Source organism: Acipenser ruthenus, chromosome 8, assembly GCF_902713425.1.
Source record: "Acipenser ruthenus chromosome 8, fAciRut3.2 maternal haplotype, whole genome shotgun sequence".
NCBI classification, from domain to species: Eukaryota; Metazoa; Chordata; class Actinopteri; order Acipenseriformes; family Acipenseridae; genus Acipenser; species Acipenser ruthenus.
The window spans coordinates 18,053,193-18,076,755 of NC_081196.1; the positions used below are offsets into that span (position 1 = coordinate 18,053,193).

A 23,563-nucleotide genomic window follows, 5' to 3' on the forward strand; every position below is an offset into this window, starting at 1 on the left:
CTACATTGAAGATGTTTAAGAGCTCTTCTGCTTCTGAGTTTTAAAAAAGAAAAAGAAAATTGTAACAAAGTGAATTTAAACAAGAAGAAGAATAAATAATATAACTGTGATATTTAAGATATTTCAGGCCCTGAATTATATGGTCTACTTAGTTATTTGGTTATAGTTTTGTTTATTCTAAAAAAATAGGACTTATTTAAAGACTGGAGTAATAGCTTTTAAAAATATGCCTTCATCCCCAAATAATTTTAGCATCAAACCTGGCATCTGTGTGGTAAGTGGCTTAGGAACTTTGTGCTGGCTTGGACATGGAAGCACCTGCCAACCGATCATCCCTATCAAAGGCTGTCAGCTCTGAAACTAACTTTTAACAGGGGAATACAGATGATATACCAAGTACATAATGTCAGACAAAATAGCTTATTTATTAATGTGTTCTTGTACATATGGTAACTAATTTATAAGCTTAAATTGAGATAATGAAACTTCCCATTAAAAATGAAATTCTAGACTCTCCTGTTTAATCAGAGATGACTGAAAGAGACAGGATGATATTTGTATTTTTGTAATATAAATATAGATATAGGTCATTGTTATATTACAACTTCTAACCTTTGTGAGCACTAACAGCACTAAAAGTAAAAACTGCTAGACAGTCCTTTGAAATGTAATATCAAAATGCAAATATTAAAGATGCAGGTGTTATCAAAATTAGTACATTTGGTCCATAAATGGAAAAGTTTACTAAAAACAAAAAGAGTGTAATGCTTACACCTACACATTAAAGAGATAACAGCTGAATTAGATCTGTTTGTCTCTAAATAAATGATTGTAATGTGCCTGGACACATACATTATTTTCAGGTTGTGACAGGATTGACCGAGGTTTGAGACTCAGAGACAGTATTGAGTTCAAAAATAAAGTTTTTAATAAACAAAAATACAAAATAAACCAGCACGAGGGCCAAACAAAAAGGTTTCAAACACAAAATACAAACACAAAACAAAAACTTACAAAATAAAGTTTCCAGGCTGGGCGTTGCCTTCACTGGAACAGAAAACACAGTACAAACAAAACACTCCTTCTCCTTCCAGAACTCTCTCTACCACTCTCTCCTAGCCAGGGCCTCTCCCCTGGCTTTTATCCCCTGTGGCTGGAGCCCAATTAATCAATAATTGCTAATTAATCAATTAGGGCTCCAGCCACATTCTCACATGTTTTCCTGGCAGGGAGGAATTTTAACCCCCTCCCTGCCAGTCCCAACCATGATCATAAAGACATGGCAGTCCCCCGTCACATATCCCCCCCCTTGTGCCAAGCACAACATGGCCTAAATGGCCACCTCCCCCCTCAGTCTCAGTCCCGGAAGAGGGGGAAGCACAGTGTCCATGGGGGTGGCCATGGTGGGACGTCCGGCACCACCCAATTCTTCGTGGCCGGCAGCTCCCTCTTCCAGGGCTCCAGCCACCCACTATCTTGCCGCGAACGTGCCGCTGGGGGAGCTGGTCTCTTGACCTCCCTCCCCCTCTTCATGGCCGGCAACTCCCCTCCGTGGGGCTCCGGCCACAGTGTAGCGACTCCAGGCGAAGCAGGATCCCCGAAGACCCCAAGCAACGGCAGCAGCAGCGGACCCTCGGGAGGCGACGGCAGCAGCAGCGGACCCTCGGGAGGCGACGGCAGCAGCAGCGGACCCTCGGGAGGCGACGGCAGCAGCAGCGGACCGTCGGGAGGCGACGGCAGCAGCAGCGGACCGTCGGGAGGCGGAGATGGGAACGGCGGCCCGGCTCCCTCTGGTGGCGGAGGCGGGAACGGCGGCCCGGTTCCCTCTGCTGGCGGAGGCGGGAACGGCGGCTCGTCTCCCTCTGCTGGCGGAGGCGGGAACGGCAGCTCGTCTCCCTCTGCTGGCGGAGGCGGGAACGGCGGCTCGTCTCCCTCTGCTGGCGGAGGCGGGAACGGCGGCTCGTCTCCCTCTGCTGGCGGAGGCGGGAACGGCAGCTCGTCTCCCTCTGCTGGTGGACACCTGGACCGTGGACGTTGGGCCTTCCCCCTCTTGGGCTCTGGACGCACCGACTCCCCCCTCTTGGGCTCTGGACGCACCGACTCCCCCCTCTTGGGCTCTGGACGCACCGACTCCCCCCTCTTGGGTGCAGGACGTTCGGGCTCCTCCCACTCAGGCGCAGGACGTTCGGGCTCCTCCCACTCAGGCGCAGGACGTTCGGGCTCCTCCCACTCCAGGTCTGTGTCTGGTAACACCTCCGGGCAGTGGTGCTCCTCATGCCCGTACTGCATGCACTGGGTGCACCACTCCTCGTCCTCCCATGTCTTCCTTCCTCTCTGCCTCCTTCTTCTCCCCTCTGTTTGCGTGGGGCAGATGGCCACTGTGTGCCCATATGCCCCACAGCCAGTGCACAACTCTGCCGCGAGACTTTTTAAAAACAACTCCCCGTCGTCATCTGCCTCCTCCTGGGCCAGGGCGTAGGGGCGTCCTGCCCAGTTGTGGCCATAGACTTCACCGAGCCCACACCAGTCCGCTGGTAGCACTTCTGGGCAGGATCTCCATCGATGGTCCAGCATCCCGCACCATGAGCACCAGGGGAAAAGACTGGCTGGGTCCTCCAGCTGGGGTGGCTGTTGTTGCAGCAGCCTACATTTCTTCGGCTGCTGCATCTCCTGCCTTTGCCGCTGTCTGCTCTTCTTCCCCATTTAAATAAAGTTTCCCAAAAAAAAAAACCTCCCAAAAAGAGGAAAAAAAAAAATTACTGCTCTGAGCCTCCAGGTGGCGCTATCCCATTTCTGACACCAACTGTGACAGGACTGACCGAGGTTTGAGACTCAGAGACAGTATAGAGTTCAAAAATAAAGTTTTTAATAAACAAAAATACAAAATAAACCAGCACAAGGGCCAAACAAAAAGGTTTCAAACACAAAATACAAAAACAAAACAAAAATTTACAAAATAAAGTTTCCAGGCTGGGCGTTGCCTTCACTGGAACAGAAAACACAGTACAACCAAAACACTCCTTCTCCTTCCAGAACTCTCTCTACCACTCTCTCTAGCCAGGGCCTCTCCCCTGGCTTTTATTCCCTGTGGCTGGAGCCCAATTATTCAATAATTGCTGATTAGTCACATTTTCACATGTTTTCCTGGCAGGGAGGAATTTTAACCCCCTCCCTGCCAGTCCCAACCATGATCATAAAGACAGGGCAGTCCCCCGTCACACAGGTGTTTTGACCCAAATATATTATTGTTGAGTAAGTATTGTTACAGCTCTGGTCTCACAGCTTTGAATCAGTGACCAATTTTCCTATCAGAGTTTCAAAAATCAGTCATGTTCTTAGTGAATGTTAATATTAATGAGATAAATATTGTATCATTTCACAGGGAGAAAGCAGCTGATAATTCATATTTTGCACTGTAATTATTTTCAGGTGGCCGGTATATTCTCATGTTTCTTGGTTTATTCTTAATTGATTGTTTTTATAATGAAATAAAGGTGTGAACTCATAGAACCAAATACTCCAGAATGGGGAAAAAAGCCAATTCAGAACAATGCACATCCAACACTGTATGAATACCTTCACATAAATAACTAAGTACAGATTAAATAATTGATAGAAAATAAGATAATGGACACTATGGGGCATTTGTTGCACCACCTCAGTTCTTAGATTACCAATAAAGCTTTGCAGAAAGGGTTCGTGTATCTGTGGTGTTAAAGGCTCCAGTCATGTTTCAACCTATAGACAAATCCCTCTGGTCTAGGTCCATGGATAGGAAAGACCCCCCTAACCAAATGCCAAGCTAGTGGTCCTCTATTAAAGTGTGTCCTTTCTGAAATGAACTTTCAATAGGGGAATGCAGTTTATACAGTATGATTATATATCATGCATAATACCCTCCAGGATTTTGTGATTGCCTATTTGAAAATCAGTCTCATACTTGCATGAATTACTATTTTACCACATAAAAAGTGTTTCAGAATTTGACATTTTCTTTTGCACAATCCTAGATAGACTCACCAGAGATGCTACTGGCAAATACAATTCAATTTATGTGAGAAAAAATCAATTTTAGAAAAGTGAGAACTACATGTATACCCTGTACTTTTAAATACTGAAAAAGGTATTTCTAGCTCTAGGAATATGAGATTTCAAATTTTAACTTGGCAACTGTGAGCCAAACGGGTTCCATGGGCAAAAGGAAATAAAAAACGAGTGTTTCATTATTCCTTATTTGAGCTGAATAAGGAAATGTTTGGTTTTTTTTCTTGCATATTGCACACAGTCGGGGTCAGTGTCCAGGCAAAATCTTATATATCAGCATAAAAGAAACAAAGATTTTGCCCACTTTCTTCCGAATGTAGCCTCCAAAAAAAACTTGATTTCCGTGTTCGCAGGGAATAAGGAAAAAGGAAATAAACAACTAGTATTTTCTTATTCCTTATTCAAGCTGAATAGGTAAATGTTTTTGAATTGGCGTTTTCGCTTAGCAATTTCACAATTAAAAATGCCACACAGTTTTACATTTAATTCCAAAAACATTTAAATAAATGTTCACTTAATGAAATATGTCTGCTATCATGTAGTTAGGACAGTATTGTCACGTGCGAAACTAACAATAAAGCTGAAACGAAACTACTTTAATTTGCTTCAAAATACATTTAAACTGGTTAACAGACTAGCAAGCACTGCCAAAATCAGCTCAGTTTTATACGGTGCACTAATTTATTTTAATGTTTTGTTTTGTTCATGGACTTTGCAATACCTGCACGATGGGTCTTCAGTAATAGTCGTATCTACAATATATCGCCAATAAGTGAATAACAATCAACCATTTTGAAGGTACAATTAAAAAACTGTTTCCCAAAGTTACTTCAGCGTATTCACACTAGCCAATAGAAACAAGAGAAATAGCACTATTTAGGGAGTTTTTGGGTTTAACCCTAATGCAGAAAAAATGCATGGGGGGGGGGGGGGGGGGAATCGAGTAAAACCCTAAAATCAGAACCCCTACTTATAACTCAGAGTGCTAATAAGATCAGGGTTACCATGGAACACAGATGCTCTATCATATATGCTCTATCAAAGAATGTCCTTGCCTTTGACCTCTCACCTCAGCTAAAGGTCAAATACAGGTAAAAGCCAAATACAAAAATGTCTTATATAAGTCCTTATAGAGTGCAGTTTTGAAAGGGTTAGTAATTTTGGGAGACAGAAAACTGCTGGACTGTGTACCTCCAGGAACATGATTGGAGTCTTATCTTTCTGCACACTCCATAGAGCAAAAGCCCCTGCAAAATGCCACATTTCCCGTTACCCTCGTATCTGGGGGCAAAATCCTTGTAGCGGTACCCACAGTGTCCACACATTGAAATTCTGAACACTGTACGATATTCTGCCTTGTACTCCGCTGAAAACATTGTCCAATTTACGACGGCTGTTCAGAATAGAAAAATATATATAATGAGATCTGTAATGTAGTTCCATGATACACACAGTATTAAACAATATTACATGAAACAGTCATGTTAGCTTTCACAACCCTTCTTAGTCACAAGTAGTCTAGCTGAGCAATGACCAAACCCTGTTAAATATTGATCATACCAAAAGCCACAGCTGTAAGAAATATCTAGTATCACATCAAAATAAGGCTTCATGGCCGGCTTATTTTTCAGTAATCTGCATTGCTACAAATATAAGGTGGATATTACTTTTATTAAAAAGTCATTTTGAATCAACTTTCTAGGGTCTTTTAAAGTAGATCTTTTACTTATTTTTTTAATTGTTGATTTTCTACCATCCCCCATCCCTCATCTTAAGCATGTTAACTTTATCTTTCTATACCCACCCACCCATGAACATTTCCTAATTTTTCCTGTACATTGCGTGGTGAACATTTTCTTATCGAAGGACCACATGAGTCCTGTGCAAATTAGAAAGGGAGGAATTAGAAAAGACACGTTTTTGTAGTGTGTTATGATTTTTTTTTTTTTGCATTTTGCAACTGTTATTTCTTTGTTTTCTACATTATCAGTAAGATAGTGATGTGCTCCAGTATACAGTCGCTGATACAATCCAGCCTCTTCATTTCAACGAGGATTTGAATACATAATTACTAGGTGTAGCATTGATTCTTTTCAATCAGTATAATACATGCACTGCACGTGTACAAAACATAAATAATTAAAAACATAAGAAAGCTGTAAACACAAAGATGGGCTGTAATTGGCTGATTCGGTAGTTCATCAGTGCAAAGTATTGATTGGCTGGGTTTGGTGGATAATAAAATATATTTGGATCACTTGTGTCTTTGTTTAGTATTTGCTGTCCAATAGATGTGAACTGAGCTTTCATTACAGCAAGTCAAAATGAAAAAGCTGGTACTTGCTCTGATTGATTTTAAATTTGTTGATGTTGTGATGTAGTAGCACGCATCTACTGCTTCTTGACTGGTGGTACTGAATTGTTTTCTAATAAGCAAATTTTACTGTAGTCCTACATTTTACTGTAGTCCTGTATATATATATATATATATATATATATATATATATATATATATATATATATATATATATATATATATATATATATATATATTGTAGCGACCTGGCCGAAGTGAAGGGACTTTTGTGTGCTGTGTGTCTTGTTCGTGGTTTGTGTATTGTGAGGCGAGCCCACGCCGATGGGGGGGTGGGATTTGTATGTAGTTGACCAGTCAGCTCTTTTCGTAGCTGAGGTTAGGTTGTGTTATGTCAGGTCCGGTTGGCATGCCGGCGGGTGAAGCGCAGGGATTGGTGGGCGTGCTGAAAGGGGGAAGGAAAAAGGGCTGGGGAAGGGGAGCAGCGGGTTAGAGGAAAAGAGAGTGAGATACAGAGAAGATTGAGAGATTATCTGTGTTAGAGGCGTGGGTCCCAGCCGATAGTGATTTGTAAAATTAAAGGATAATAAAACCGGGACGCTGTTCAAAAGCAACTTGTCTGTCCGTCTGTCTGCACTAAACGGTATCGACCGAAAGACCACCGCTCGCTACAATATATATATATATATATATACAGGACTACATATATATATCTTCAGAAATGATGAATACCGTTTTGGCAGTATAGTAAATACTAGCATCTTATGTATAACTAGGTAAAAGGAATCCAAGTTAAGAATGACAATTCTACCATGATAAGAAATACATATTTTATAGAACACGTTTGGCTACCTTTTATAGTATTAACAAACTCTTTACATTTTAGTCCGACATTCAAAAACGTTATTGCAATTACATGGATTGGATTTTAATTATTACAGGGAACACCACAATGCCCCAGTGTCTAGTTATTGGTAATACTAATTCATTGTTTAGTATATAAGGCTTTGGCTTTGTACCTTTGGAGTTACATGACTCTGCACGTTGTTTCAACCTGTTTTCCAGGACCTTCGCTGGCCCGTTTTCTCTAGGTGTGTCAGTCATGAATTACAAAAATGCAAATTTGGTTTGCCATTACTACTCTATCCATACATTTTATTTAGACTATATGCCTCAGTATTGTATTGTCAAAAACAATTAAAGAAGAAAACAAGAAAATAGTAGTACAGTTAAAAACAGTCTGTAGATTTACACACAGAATGGGAATTTCTAATGCTATTCAAAGTTAAACCATTTTTAAACGTATTATTCCTGGCTTGGTGTTTTATTGTTGAGGGCATTTAAAGAACAACACACATCTAAAAAGTATATATTTTTCAAATATTCAGTGGATAAGCCCCCAAGACCATACAGTACAATAGTCTTGTAAACATTCATATTTTTGTTTGCAAAACATATCGGCAATAGCACAGTACATGTAATATGTTAGGCTTTGTATGTATATGAACCGTGTGAGTGTAAAATTGCTGTTAGGGTCTATTCTCTGCCAGATTTACTCACATTTTTTAATACTGACATGAGGAATGGATATGCCACTGTTGCTATGCAACTACTCTAGATGTTTTCCTTCCATTGTGTGACGTTCTCTCGGTACAAGAAGGGCGTGACCATTCTTAAACTGTTTTTTTTTTCAACAGCAAAATCATAAACTGTCTGATTGTCATAGTTGGATAACTTACACAGTGAATGTCAATTAATAAAATTAAACCAGAGATGGAGACAAGTACTGCAAAAGAGGTTGCAGAAGGAAAAAACAGACATCAGGTTGTGCAAGGTAACTTCTGTTTCATCTTACTGCTGTTATGGCACTTTTACAGCTAATTGTTTCTTTCAGAAGAAAAATGCCTGCTATGCTTTATTTTTCAACAGTAGCTATTTTTTTTTAAATATCAGTGTACTTTCAAAACTTTCAAACACTATGTGCTGAACAGTAATTTGACTTGAAATAATAGTATATTATTAGTTATTATTATGATACAGAGTAGTATTTGAGTAAACCTTGTCTAGATTCGACAGTATCATAGAAATTATATCACCACTAGTAGCATGTTGTGCAATTCTGTATAGCCAATATAAATATGTTTCAGCTATGTCATTCTATGTATCAGTTTTCAAGGTTAAAAGCACTGATATGATTACATTTAGAATGTCCCTTTCCTCTGTCGTTAATCTCACTGTTGCCAGTTGTTTAACTATGATTCTTGAGATAGGATTGCAGTTTGTGAAAGCCAATTCCATTCCAACATGGTTTGGAAGTGTGTCCCATTTTTGAAAGGATGTTTTACCATGATATATAACTGCCCACCATGAGCAATAATGTGACACTTGTATGAGCAGTGCAGTTGCTTGCAAGTGGGTTCTGCAGTAATTAAGAAGTGCAAGTTGTTACTAGCAACAAAGTGTGTGGCCTGATAGACTTGAACCCATATGGTGGCGCTATGTGGACCGAGAGCTGAAGCTTTTAGAATGTAATGCAAATATAATGCATAACTTAAAATAAATTGAATACATTTTTGTAGTGTTTGGTTGAAAAAGCAACACGGTAATACAGTACTAAGTCTGAGTAGATCATACAATACTAGAACAGTGTTTTCTATTTATTTTTATTTTTTTCAATCACATGTTTTTTTCTGTTAGCTTGGTTCAAAATATTCCTACATGATTTTTTTAACCTTACTGTGCGCTATTTACAACTTTACTTAAAACCTGTTCCTGTGTCCTATGGACATCATCACACCAATTTCCTATTCACAAGCTTTCCACAAAAGCTTAAGACATGTTTGTGCCATTATATTACTGTATTAGTACCAAACAAAAAACACATATTAAACAGTAGTTTGAGAAAACAGTAGAATGCTATTGTATTATTTTCATACTGTACCTTAATATTTGTATAAATAAGCACTTTTACTCAGCATATCCAACATTCCTAACATTGCTGTGTTGTTAACATACCTTTTCCAATGACAGTATGTGTAGATTTATATACATTTTGTGTGTGTGCACGTGTGTGTGAGTGCGTGTGTGTGTGTGTGTGAGTGATGACTTCTGGTTAATGGTTGCTATAGTAAATGGTTTATGTTTTTTTTATTTGTTGTGTAAATGTTTAATCTTTTATAGAAAAATGTATAGACAATGGTTTGCTTTTTGATTTTCTCCAGGGGATAATGGTGGGTGTGTAGGCTTCTGTGGATGGATCCTGATAAGCTTTTCCATGTTAATAATCCTCGTGACATTCCCCATATCCATCTTCTTCTGTTTTAAGGTATGAGCATTTAGCTTCCTATTTCCAACATTCAAACGGAACAATTGGTTTATCCTTGCAAAACAACTATTGATGAATTCTCAAAATGATTCTATGGATAAAGGTTGGGCAAGTGGAGGTCATTATCACAATGCTATAAATAGTTAAGAAGTGGGGATTCCACAGGAAACATTGCATTGGCACTGGTGCAGATTGGTGTGGTACCACACACTACGAGCGACTACTGACTAGGGTCTTGTAAGCTCTTCTGGAAATTGCTGTGGTGAGGGAACATAACTGAACCTTCTGAATTGTGAAGCACATTCAGTTAAATTATACCTGCCCTATAGCAAGACAAAACTGCTATCGTGAAGGTGACTGTACATTTGTTCTTCTACAGTGGTCAAGATGTCAAGTACTGTTTCCAGTTTTATTCAACATACATTAATACATCATAAACGACACATGGTGGTGACACGCAACTTTTGGAGACTCCAAAAGAACACGGCTTACACTCATTTTGACATTGAATTATGGATCAGAACAGAATACCAGCTCTAACTGTTGTAATACTGTAGTTATACACTTGAGCCAGGTGTTGTAAAGCAGCCCAAGCCAACACATAGCACAATACCAACAGACAGTTTGTCTTCCGTACACAGGAGGGAACCCACAGGATCTAAATCTTGACTCAACCTATTCTTCCCATAAATACTAAGTGAGCCACTTGGGACCCCTTGGATTAATGCAATCTTAGTAAGATAGTCTGGTATTTGTACAATTCTTGTACAAATGGCAAATGTGATTGTACTGTACTTCTATTGTCTCATTATAATAGCAATTGCATTTGCCAAGTATTGGGTTAGTTAAATTACATTATTTTGTTTTTCCTTTCAGGTTGTACAGGAGTATGAGAGGGCTGTCATCTTTCGTCTTGGGCGTATTGTTAAAGGGGGAGCAAAAGGACCAGGTATGTATTTTATAAATGGCAACATTTCAAAAAAAAAAAAAGACTACAGCTTGCTAAAAATAACTTGAAGCAAGAGATGCACAGAACATTAAAACCTACAAACATAGGTGAGGCTCAACAAACAGGTGAGGCTCACATCATCACTCCTGCTTAACTGTCTAATGTCTGTCTTTTCAACTGAACGCCATATAATATATATATTGCTTTTATCCAGTAAAAAATCTTGGTTTAAATTACGTTATACGTTCCTGCCCCTTCACATGTGGGTCAAGTTGTGTTGAACAGGCTAGAATGATGACAACAAAACAACAAAATAATACTTTCTTCATGTTCTTGAATTATTAAAAACGTGTAGTTTATATTTATATCTCTTTTAGGTATGTTCTGGATCATTCCTTGCCTAGACACATTTCACCGTGTTGACTTGAGGACAGTGTCATTTAATATACCTCCTCAGGAAGTAAGCGTTTTTTTTTATTTCTATTGATGTAAAATAGTTACATTCATGTCTTTTAAGAGAAGTAATAGGTAGAACATTAAGACGGTTTATTTTTTAGCTCCAGTGTCATTTCCATAATTTTTTCTGGAATGGGAAATCACTTGTGAAGGTTTGAGGTCATAAATATGTATTAGAGAGAGCAAACAAAATAATTGCATTATATTTACGTAATGTGTATTGCATTTTCCTATATGCAAGATGCAATGGTATTTTTGGTATTTTTTTTTCCATAGCAGTTAGTAAACAATAAATAGCTGTGGTTATTACAGTCTTGCACTTCCGAGAATGAACGCAGACACATTGAAAATATGTTTTTTTTTCTTCATATCTTTAAAAATCATGTTTATTGTAAAGTTAGATTATCATGATTTTTCTAATTTCCTGAAATGGTTCTTTTAATAAGCAGAGCAATATGTATATAATATATATACAGAATATATATACAGTCACTCAAACAAGCATTTGGGGAATATACGTCTTAATAAACACAACATAAAATTAGACTAATATACACTTCTAATGTTTTCTCTCTTGCATTATTTTTCGGAGAATCACACAGAGGTTTACTGCTGGTTAGTTTAAAAAAATAAAAAAAATCCTGTATTGCAGGGCATGAGCATCCTCTTGTGGCAATAAGGATAAACTGTCTCAGTGGAATGTGGAAAGATACAAATGTTTGAGTGCAATGAAAACTGCTGTACTAACAGTGTTTTGTTTGCTTGTTTTTTTCCCCATAGGTTTTAACAAGAGACTCTGTTACTATAATGGTGGATGGTGTTGTGTTTTACCGCACTTTCAATCCCACAGTTGCCATCACAAAGGTGGGGAATGCTGACATGGCCACACAAATGCTTGCTCAAACAACACTAAGAAACATGCTGGGAACAAAGAACCTCTCGGAGATCCTTACTGACAGAGAGGAGATGGCTGACCAGATGGAGGTAAAAACTGAATTTCAGTTTCTAATGTTCAAATCTTCAGAACCGCCTGAGTCAAAAGTCCAGCACCAATCAATCTCACAGGGATATAGGGGAATGTAGTATGGTAGTATAGGGCTCACACAAATACATTCAGCCTTATGCATATATTTTGTGTCTACACAACTGACTTATGTCACACTGTTTGTTTTTCCAATCCAGCATGTGTTATATGATGCATCAAAGGAGTGGGGCATCAAAGTGGAGAGAGTCGAACTAAAGGATGTCAAACTCCCCCAGTCTATGCAGAGAGCAATGGCTGCTGAAGCTGAGGCATCACGAGAAGCAAGAGCAAAAGTAAGTATCCTTCTTAAAACGTGTGAAGGTATCGGTCTGTCTGACTGTATGTCAAAAATGTGCAGCTTTATTGACATAAAGACTGACCCTCGATGTTAGAAATGATCAGGTATTATAAACCACTTAGACTCACTATTTACCAGTCCAGTCCATAATCCCTAGTCATTTATTTTGTGTTCAACTGTATTGGTTAATCAGGAAACATTTTCTAGTGCAAGGCTTCAAGTATGCTCAGCAGACTGTCACATCTATCTGTTAGCTTTAGTTTATATAGCGCTGTGGCAGGATGGCTGATGTGGTGATGTGTGTGACGTCAGGTTCCAGGAAAACAGTACACCAAAAGGCAGAATGCGGGGCAAAACACTGCATGGTGGCGCAGTTTCTTTTATTAAACCAAATAAACTTTTCAAAACAAATAAAAGGGCACAAGGGCCAAACACAAGAAAGCTAGAATGCCAGAAATAAACAGAACGAATACCTTAACCAAACAAAGGTAACCTCCAAACTCTCCAAACTCTCTATCTGTTCCTTCTCCTAACTCCAACCAAACAATGAGCCTGGAGCTGGGCTTATATAGCAGGTGGTTAGGAGTTAATTGCACAATTAACAATCAATAAACTCCTGACCACCTGCACCTGAACAATCATCCCTGGATGGGAATTAACCCCATCCTAGCCAAACACTATTACAACTGCATTTGAACCAATGCACAGTCGTTTTTCAAAACAGAAGAGTATACAAAATACAATCAATAACAGTATATAGGGGGAAGCGGGCACCCCGTCACATTTGCCCCCCCTTGTGCACAGCACACATGGCCCTACGGCCACCTCCCCCCCTAAAGTCCCAAATGTCTTTGTCAAACTCCTGAGGTGGGGACGGAGGCTGCCTTGGGCCCACAAGCAGTCCGGTCCCAAGCAAAGATAGTTCAGCTGCCTCGGGCAATGACAACCTGGCAATCCCGGGCAGTGGAAACCCGGCGATCCCGGGCAAAGGCAGGCCAGCAACATCCCTGGACATTGATGCAAGGCAGACAGCAACTCCAGGAGATGGTGCGGAGCAGGCAGCTCCCCAAAGTGGTGGCTCGCAGACGGCATCCCCAGGTGGCGGTGGCGCGCAGGCAGCATCTCCAGGCGATGCAGAGCTCTCAGCGACCCCAGTCGATGCAGAGCTCTCAGGAGACGACGGCAGCGGACCCTCAGGAGGCAACGGCGACAGCGTACCCTCGGGAGGTGCACTCGGGAGGGGAGCCCCTGGCCATGAAGGCGGCAGCGGGAGCTCCACTTCTCCCTCGTACTTTGTAACTGGTAGCTCCCTAGGCGATGCGGAGCACCAGGCAACCCCAGGTGAAGCAGGACCCTCGGCGACCCCAGGCGAAGCAGGACCCTCGGCGACCCCAGGCAGAGCAGGACCCTCGGCGACCCCAGGCAGAGCAGGACCCTCGGCGACCCCAGGCAGAGCAGGACCCTCGGCGACCCTAGGAGAAGCAAAAGACACACCAACTCCAGGTGATGCGGAGCAGGCATTCCCGGGAGGTGCAAAGCAGGCATCCCCGGGCGGTGCAACTTCATCCAGCGGGCTATCTTCTTCAGCTGAGACTTTGACTAGCCCGTTGTCTTCCTTCACAGGTGGGGATTGCCAAACATCTCCTTCTACTAGAGGTGGAGGGAGTAGTAGCTCCAGCTCTGCTCCCTCTGGTGGATGTGGAGGGAGCGGCAGCTCCTGCGCTACTCCCTCTGGTGGGGGTGGAGGGAGCGGCAGCTCCTGCGCTACTCCCTCTGGTGGGGGTGGAGGGAGCGGCAGCTCCTGCGCTACTCCCTCTGGTGGGGGTGGAGGGAGCGGCAGCTCCTGCGCTGCTCCCTCTGGTGGGGGTGGAGGAAGCAGCAGCTCCTGCACTACTCCCTCTGGTGGTGATGGAGGGAGCAGCAGTTCCTGCGCTGCTCCCTCTGGTGGGGGTGGAGGAAGCAGCAGCTCCTGCACTACTCCCTCTGGTGGGGGTGGCGGGAACAGCAACGCTGGTCCTTCCGGCGGCGCTGGACCCTCTGGACCCCCTGGCGATGCGGGACACCCTGGCCCCTCTGGCGACGCTGGACCCTCTGGACCCCCTGGCGACGCGGACAGGCAGGCAACCCCAGGCGATGGAGGGAGAGACAGCTCCGGCTGTTCCCCCTCTGCTGGCGGTGGAGGGAGAGACAGCTCCGGCTGTTCCCCCTCTGCTGGCGGTGGAGGGAGAGACAGCTCATATTCTTCCCCTGCGGGTCCCTTCAGCACTGGGCCTGTGGGCTTCCCCTTCTCGGGCCGTGGACACACCGACTCCTCCCGCTCGGGCCTTGGACGCACCGACTCCTCCCGCTCGGGCCGTGGACGCACCGACTCCTCCCGCTCGGGCCGTGGACGCACCGACTCCTCCCGCTCGGGCCGTGGACGCACCGACTCCTCCCGCTCGGGCTCCTCCCCCTCGGGCTGTGGACGTTCGGGCTCCTCCCTCTCGGGCTGTGGACACTCGGGCTCCTCCCTCTCGGGCTGTGGACGTTCGGGCTCCCCCTCTCTGGGCGACGGCAGCGGCTCCCCTTCTGGCTCTCGGGACGACGGCTCCTTCCCTTCTGGCTCTCGGGACAGCAGCTCCTCCCTCTCTGGCTCTCGGGACAGCAGCTCCTCCTTCTCTGGCTCTCGGGACAGCAGCTCCTCCCTCTCTGGCTCTCGGGACGGCAGCTCCTCCTTCACTCTGGGCACTGGACACTCAGGCACCTTCCCTCTGGGTACTGGACACACAGACAGACACTTTCCCTCTCGGCACTGTACGCACTGGCTTCTCCGGGTTTGGCGACTTGGGCTTCCCCTTCTTGGACACAGGGCACTTGGGCTCCTCCCTCATGGGCTCTGGAGTAAGCAAGGCACTGCCCGCTGAAACTGGTAATGGTGGAGCCCCTCCCATGTCTGCAGCCAGGTAATCAAGCACCATAGCTGCAATATCCTGGAAGGACTCTGGGTGGTGCTGCTTCTCCCAAGCTTCCCACCGTTTCCTGTCTCGAGCCCACAGGACATTAATCGCCACTGGGAGTTCCCTCTTCATGTCCCCATCAAGGTCCACCAGCCAATACCAAATCTCCCGCGAAGTAATCTGCTCTGGTAGCACCAGAGCTGGCGGCTCTTCTCCAGACGGTTCTTTCTGGGTTCTTTGGGGTGTCTTGTTTTGGCTCATTCGAGCAGCCAACACCTCTCCCTGATATTGGGAGGGGCAAATGGCCACTGTGTGCCCGAATTTGCTGCAACCAGAACACTCTTCATCCACCAGGTAGACCTGACAGACAGCAGACGGCAGTGAAGCCACGCTGGACTCTTCCTCCAGTGCAGGCTGCAATGGCTGTTGCACTGCCGGTCCCACAAAAGGGCACTTCCTCCAGCTGTGTCCAGAACCCTCACAGCGACTGCACCAGTCTGGAGGCACCTCCGGGCAGTCCAACCAGCAGTGTTCCAAGTGGCCGCACCAGGTGCACCCGGGCCAAACTTCCCACGGTTCCACCCATGGCTCTTCTTGTCGGGGTGGCTGCTGCTGCTGTTGCTGTTGCTGCCGCTGTTGCTTCTTGCGGCTGTTCCTTCCCATATTAAAAAATAATAATACTTCTCAGTACTGTGGCACCCACAGTACTGCTCCTGGCCTGAGTCCTCCGAGGCGCTGTTTGATCCCACGATGACACCACGTGTGGCAGGATGGCTGATGTGGTGATGTGTGTGACGTCAGGTTCCAGGAAAACAGTACACCAAAAGGCAGAATGCGGGGCAAAACACCGTGTGGTGGTGCAGTTTCTTTTATTAAACCAAATAAACTTTTCAAAACACAAATAAAAGGGCACAAGGGCCAAACACAAGAAAGCTAGAATGCCAGAAATAAACAGAACGAATACCTTAACCAAACAAAGGTAGCAGTCGTTTTCTCTCACTGCTGTCTATCTCCTCCAAACTCTCCAAACTCTCTATCTGTTCCTTCTCCTAACTCCAACCAAACAATGAGCCTGGAGCTGGGCTTATATAGCAGGTGGTTAGGAGTTAATTGCACAATTAACAATCAATAAACTCCTGACCACCTGCACCTGAACAATCATCCCTGGATGGGAATTAACCCCATCCTAGCCAAACACTATTACAACTGCATTTGAACCAATGCACAGTCGTTTTTCAAAACAGAAGAGTATACAAAATACAATCAATAACAGTATATAGGGGGAAGCGGGCACCCCGTCACATTTGCCCCCCCTTGTGCACAGCACACATGGCCCTACGGCCACCTCCCCCCCTAAAGTCCCAAATGTCTTTGTCAAACTCCTGAGGTGGGGACGGAGGCTGCCTTGGGCCCACAAGCAGTCCGGTCCCAAGCAAAGATAGTTCAGCTGCCTCGGGCAATGACAACCTGGCAATCCCGGGCAGTGGAAACCCGGCGATCCCGGGCAAAGGCAGGCCAGCAACATCCCTGGACATTGATGCAAGGCAGACAGCAACTCCAGGAGATGGTGCGGAGCAGGCAGCTCCCCAAAGTGGTGGCTCGCAGACGGCATCCCCAGGTGGCGGTGGCGCGCAGGCAGCATCTCCAGGCGATGCAGAGCTCTCAGCGACCCCAGTCGATGCAGAGCTCTCAGGAGACGACGGCAGCGGACCCTCAGGAGGCAACGGCGACAGCGTACCCTCGGGAGGTGCACTCGGGAGGGGAGCCCCTGGCCAAAACAGAAGAGTATACAAAATACAATCAATAACAGTAAATCATAATACAAATATATAGGGGGAAGCGGGCACCCCGTCACAAGCGCCCTCAGACAACACCTCTGTATCAGTCTGCACAATGAGTCACTAATCAGCCAAAGAATAAATCTAGGAGCATGTGTCTTTTGTATATAGGGTATAATACCAATAATTATTGATCAAACATCACTGATATAAAATTATAGCATTTTTACACCTAGTTGTTGGCTGGTATTTCGGGAACAGAGATTATACAGTAGTGTTTATGCTGGTTTATAGTTATACAGTAGCTACTAATTGTTGTCTACTGTGAAATGTAAATGTCCTGTCCTGAACGGGCTTAACTGCTAAATAAAGGAATTGATTGACCCATTTAGGAGTTAGCAGTTGTATAAATAAATGGGAGTGACTATTGTGCACAGACCACAAAGTGACAGTGAATTTATTAATCTTACTCAGACATTTAAATGAGTCGTGTAAAACTGTTGATTTTGATTGTATTGCTCTGAAAAAACTAGAGGGGTGGGGGGTGCAAAGGAAATATTGCTATGTCTGAAATGTGGTATATATTTCAAACAGCAAACCCAGGGAGTTGTATTTTCAGATGGCAGCACTCTAAGGTACTGTGGCAAAGTGCCCCGCCCCTGTGTGCATTTGTGTGTTCTGTGTGTATGTATGCGTGCGTATGTAAATGTTGGTGTATAGATTGGTACACGGGATATAAACGGGTCTGTGTTTCACGTGTATTTAAAAAGTGTAGATTTGTATTTAGGCACGAGGAGAGCACAAATCACTTCACGTGCTGGTTAAATGTAATATGTGAGCACGGGGTTGCACAGAATTAATTCACGTGCTGGGATTCAAGTGAATAATTAATTAGTAATTGAATCCCAGCACAATAGTATATATAGACGCACATTTCTTGCACTCAGGGTTAGGTGTTCGGAAGAGGAGAACGGGTGAGAGAGAGAGAGAGAGAGGAGAGTTAAAATCATTAAACGTAATAATAGTTGTTTGTACTCACCGTGTTCGTCTGTCTGTCCTGCACCGTCTGTTTAGTGTTTAGTCGTTTTGTATGTCTGTTTATTTTGGCGTCAAGTGCCGTGTCCTGTTTTTGTCTGTTAAAACCTTTTATTTGTTAATAAACGCTGAGTGCAGCCATTGCACTCAGCTCATCATCACAACCACCGTCTCTGTGTATTCCTTTTCTGGTCTGACGCCACCCACTCTGGCCGTCTTTGTGACACGTGGTGTCCTGCGTGAGATCGACAGCGCCTCCAGGACTCAGGCCAGAGCAGGAACCGCAGTTTGGATTTAAAAAAAAGAAAAAAAAAAAAGAAAAAAAAATGGCAGAAGACGCCATCAAAGTGCGGGACTGGATGCTGGAGAATGCTGGGCTGGAGGCCCAGTCTCTGCCCATAGTCGTCCGGGTCCTGTGGATGATGGACAGTGAGAGATGGGAGGCATATCAGCAGGAACACACCCCAAACACCTTGGAGGAGGGTGTGGAGTTTGTCCTCAACTACCTGGAGGCAACCATAAATGGAACAGCAGCCCAGGTAGCAGGACCACCAGCAGAGGAGTACCTGCTGTCCCCATCTCCACCAGCAGAGGGTGAGTACCTGCTGTCCCCATCTCCACCAGCAGAGGGTGAGTACCTGCTGTCCCCATCTCCACCAGCAGAGGGTGAATGCCTGCTGGTTTTGCCTTCACAGCCCAAATGGGAGGAGCCTGAGCATCCACAGCCCAAATGGGAGGAGCCCGAGCGGAAGGAGCCCGAATGTCCTACGCCTGAGTGGGAGGAGCCCGAACGTCCTACGCCTGAGTGGGAGGAGCCCGAACGTCCTACGCCTGAGTGGGAGGAGCCCGAACGTCCTACGCCTGAGTGGGAGGAGCCCGAACGTCCTACGCCTGAATGGGAGGAGCCCGAACGTCCTACGCCTGAGTGGGAGGAGCCCGAACGTCCTACGCCTGAGTGGGAGGAGCCCGAACGTCCTACGCCTGAGTGGGGGGAGCCTGAACGTCCACAGCCCAACAGGGAGGAGTCGGGGCGTCCACAGCCCAACAGGGAGGAGTCGGGGCGTCCACAGCCCAACAGGGAGGAGTCGGGGCGTCCACAGCCCAACAGGGAGGAGTCGGGGCGTCCACAGCCCAAAGGGAGGCAAGTCGGGGCTTCCACAGCCCTGGGACCCAAGCCACCAGCAGAGGGAAAATGCCTGCTGGTTCAGCCCCAGGAGCCAGAAGGGGAGGAGTTACAGGCTCAACCCCCTGAAAATTTTTGGGGGGGGAGAAGGGCAGGATGCTGGTGTCCCCCAGCAGCCTCTCGCTATGCTGCTGAAGGCAGCACGGCGTGCACATGCCCAGCCGCCACAGCAGAGGGAGCCAGCACCGCCAGGAGCAGAGGAGCTGGAGCTGCCTCTACCTCCACCACCTCCAGGAGCAGAGGAGCAGGAGCTGCCTCTGCCTCCACCACCTCCAGGAGCAGAGGAGCAGGAGCTGCCTCTGCCTCCGCCACCAGCACCGCAAGGAGCAGAGGAGCAGGAGCTGCCTCTGCCTCCGCCACCACCACCGCAAGGAGCAGAGGAGCAGGAGCTGCCTCTGCCTCCACCACCTCCAGGAGCAGAGGAGCAGGAGCTGCCTCTGTCTCCGCCACCACCACCGCAAGGAGCAGAGGAGCAGGAGCTGCCTCTGCCTCTGCCACCACCACCGCAAGGAGCAGAGGAGCTGGAGCTGCCTCTGCCTCCACCACCGCAAGGAGCAGAGGAGCTGGAGCTGCCTCTGCCTCCACCACCGCCCGGAGCAGAGGAGCAGGAGCTGCCTCTGCTGCCCGTACCTCCGCAGGGAGTACGGTGGCCGGAGCCCCAGAAAGGGGAGCTGCCGGCCACGAAGAAGGGGGAGGAGGTCTGGAGACCACTTTCCCCAGCAGCAGTTTCGCTGCAGGAGTTCTTGTGGCCGGAGCCCCACAGGAGGGAGCTGCCGGCTACGAAGAAGGGGGAGGTCGGGGGACCACCTGCCCCCGCAGCTTTTTCGCTGCAGGACAGGACCAGCATGCTGTCAGCCGTGCCACTACCGGCAGGGGAGCTGACAGCATTTCCAGCCATGGGCCCACTGAAGCCTCCCTTCCCAGCCCGAGACTTTGGCCTGGACTGCTGGGTATTTAAGGGGGGAGGTGGCCGTTGAGGCCATGTGTGCTGCGCACAAGGGGGGGTATATGTGGCAAAGTGCCCCGCCCCTGTGTGCATTTGTGTGTTCTGTGTGTATGTATGCGTGCGTATGTAAATGTTGGTGTATAGATTGGTACACGGGATATAAACGGGTCTGTGTTTCACGTGTATTTAAAAAGTGTAGATTTGTATTTAGGCACGAGGAGAGCACAAATCACTTCACGTGCTGGTTAAATGTAATATGTGAGCACGGGGTTGCACAGAATTAATTCACGTGCTGGGATTCAAGTGAATAATTAATTAGTAATTGAATCCCAGCACAATAGTATATATAGACGCACATTTCTTGCACTCAGGGTTAGGTGTTCGGAAGAGGAGAACGGGTGAGAGAGAGAGAGAGAGAGGAGAGTTAAAATCATTAAACGTAATAATAGTTGTTTGTACTCACCGTGTTCGTCTGTCTGTCCTGCACCGTCTGTTTAGTGTTTAGTCGTTTTGTATGTCTGTTTATTTTGGCGTCAAGTGCCGTGTCCTGTTTTTGTCTGTTAAAACCTTTTATTTGTTAATAAACGCTGAGTGCAGCCATTGCACTCAGCTCATCATCACAACCACCGTCTCTGTGTATTCCTTTTCTGGTCTGACGCCACCCACTCTGGCCGTCTTTGTGACAGGTACACACATTTCTAAACTTGATTTTAATTTCTGACCTCTCAAACAGGGCTACATCTTACTGCATAGCTACTTCAAACCTGAGCTCTGACGCACATAAGGCATTATAGGCAACTGCGAAAGCTGTTTATTTTTTTTTTTCAAACAGATACCACAAGTAAAGTTTTTTTTTTTTACCATAGTAAGCATGTTGAGGTACAGCTTGAAAACAGTGGTACCCATAAAACTATTTTAATTAATTAAACACAAGATATTTCTAATGTTATAGGTGATTGCAGCAGAAGGGGAGATGAATGCCTCTCGTGCACTGAAAGAGGCTGCCATGGTGATGGCTGAGGCCCCTTCATCCATGCAGCTCCGCTACCTGCAGACCTTGACTGAGATTGCCTCGGAAAGGAACTCCACCATTGTGTTCCCAATTCCTATTGATTTAATGACGGCATTTTTCAAGCAGAAATGAATTGTTTGTCACCTACGGTCAACTTACTAGGAAGTTCTGTGTGTTGTTTGGTTGTCTTAGAGATTACAATTGATGATAAATTAATTTTGTAATTAATGTTCTTTATTCCTAATTTTAAATCCAGATAGTTAATTATACTCAACCTTTGCAACATACATTGTTTTTTAATTCCTGTAAAAATGTTATCAAATTAAAATCTAATTAATTTTGGCCAGTTTGGGTTTACATGTAATTTTAGGCAGGGGAATTCTCTTTTAACATTCAAATGACCTAAGCAATATTAAAATGTGGGAGAGTATTTAAATGTTTCTGTCATTCTTCCAATTTGGCATTACGCAGCCACTGATATTTTGCAGCTTTCTTAAACTGGGTTTACAAGAAGTTTTTAGGTTGTGTTCAAGAACCGCAAGTGCAGTCTGCCTTATTTAGCCACCAAAAAAATACAATAAAAAAAGCATGGGAAACAAAACAAAAACCCAGACAGAGTTACACAAATACCAATTAAAAAACAAGAAAACATTCCATAGAGAGCGCTTTGCACTATCAATACATTATTTGCGAAACATTTTTTGACTGCATGTAGTGTATATTTGCATACACATTATACATGTACATATATAATACATGGTTTCCTACAGAAGGTTAGCTTCATCAGTTCTGATCATTATTGTAGTCTACGAATGGAGATCAAATCCAGCACTTTACGTTAATGATATAAAAAAAATGTCGTAGACATTTTCAGAATACTGGTAGTACATCTACAATAGGCTACCCAACTCGCATACATTTCTCACTACATAATAATAATACCTGAATCCGAATTCCAGTGTAAGGCTTTTGTCAGCGTCGGTCGGTCGGTAGGTAGGTAGGTCGGTAGGTATATATTGGCTACTGGGGATCCAGTATACTGGTAGCCCATGCAAGTTCAACAAATTGATGCTAATCCACCCAGGCATTTTTGTAACTTTGGTTCTGCAAGTTTGCAGCAAGCTGATATTAAGCCCAATATTTGTCTTTTTCAACAAATTTGTGGAACCAACAGTTTTGGTTTTCTCCATGTTTTTGTTCTTGTGAAACAAATCTTGCTCTACCAATTAGTTTTATGAGATTTTATTTCAACTCTAGACATGGTCGCAAAATACTGGTGCTGAGGTTGGTAGCCTGCAGCAATAATATAGGAGACCACTGGCACCAATTCCTAATTATGCAAATTCAATACATAAGAAAGCTTACAAACGAGAGGAGGCCATTCGGCCCATCTTGCTCCTTTGGTTGTTAGTAGCTTATTGATCCCAGAATCTCATCAAGCAGCTTCTTGAAGGATCCCAGGGTGTCAGCTTCAACAACATTACTGGGGAGTTGGTTCCAGACCCTCACAATTCTCTGTGTAAAATAGTGCCTCCTATTTTCTGTTATGAATGCCCCTTTATCTAATCTCCATTTGTGACCCCTGGTCCTTGTTTCTTTTTTCAGGTTGAAAAAGTCCCCTGGGTCGACATTGTCAATACCTTTTAAAATTCTGAATGCTTGAATCAGATCACCGCGTAGTCTTCTTTGTTCAAGACTGAATAGATTCAGTTCTTTTAGCCTGTCTTTTAAACCAGAAATAATTCTGGTCGCTCTCAGCAATATCTTTTTTGTAGCGAGGTGACCAGAACTGAACACAATATTCTAGATGAGGTCTTACTAATGCATTGTAAAGTTTTAGCATTATTCCCTTGATTTAAATTCAACACAGTGGAAGAAACAGCTAACAGAACAAAAGCTGGCCAAACACCAGGCGAGCTCTGCTCCCAGTAGAATGGGTCCTGCTCCAGGAATCCTCTGCCTGCAGTAGAAGACTCTACTACGCTCCCCTGCCTCCAGAGCCCGCTCCTTCTCCACCCTTGCTCCACAGTGGTGGAATGACCTTCCTACAGATGTCAGGACTGCCAAGTCCCTGACCACATTCCGGCGCCTCCTTAAGACTCACCTCTTCAAACAGCACCTGTAGAACTCTGTTTGTATCCTGGGACACTATCACCCTTCATTTAAATGCGCTTTATTTTGCTCTTATCTGCCCCCTATTTTTACTGCATTTAATCCTGTACTTCAGAATACTGTAATCTGCCAAGTGTTTAACCTGTAGTAT

General features: G+C 44.9%; 1 protein-coding gene across 1 annotated transcript; it reads left to right on the forward strand.

The window, feature by feature from the left end:
* Positions 1-8,036: 8,036 nt before the first annotated feature.
* Positions 8,037-21,730, forward strand: zgc:112408 (uncharacterized protein LOC550260 homolog). The gene is made up of 7 exons (XM_059028670.1): positions 8,037-8,192; positions 9,580-9,683; positions 10,560-10,632; positions 11,010-11,092; positions 11,869-12,072; positions 12,271-12,405; positions 21,241-21,730. Exons 1-7 carry the CDS (start codon positions 8,105-8,107, stop codon positions 21,430-21,432), a joined length of 879 nt encoding a protein of 292 aa, XP_058884653.1. The 5' UTR covers positions 8,037-8,104; the 3' UTR covers positions 21,433-21,730.
* Positions 21,731-23,563: the final 1,833 nt, after the last annotated feature.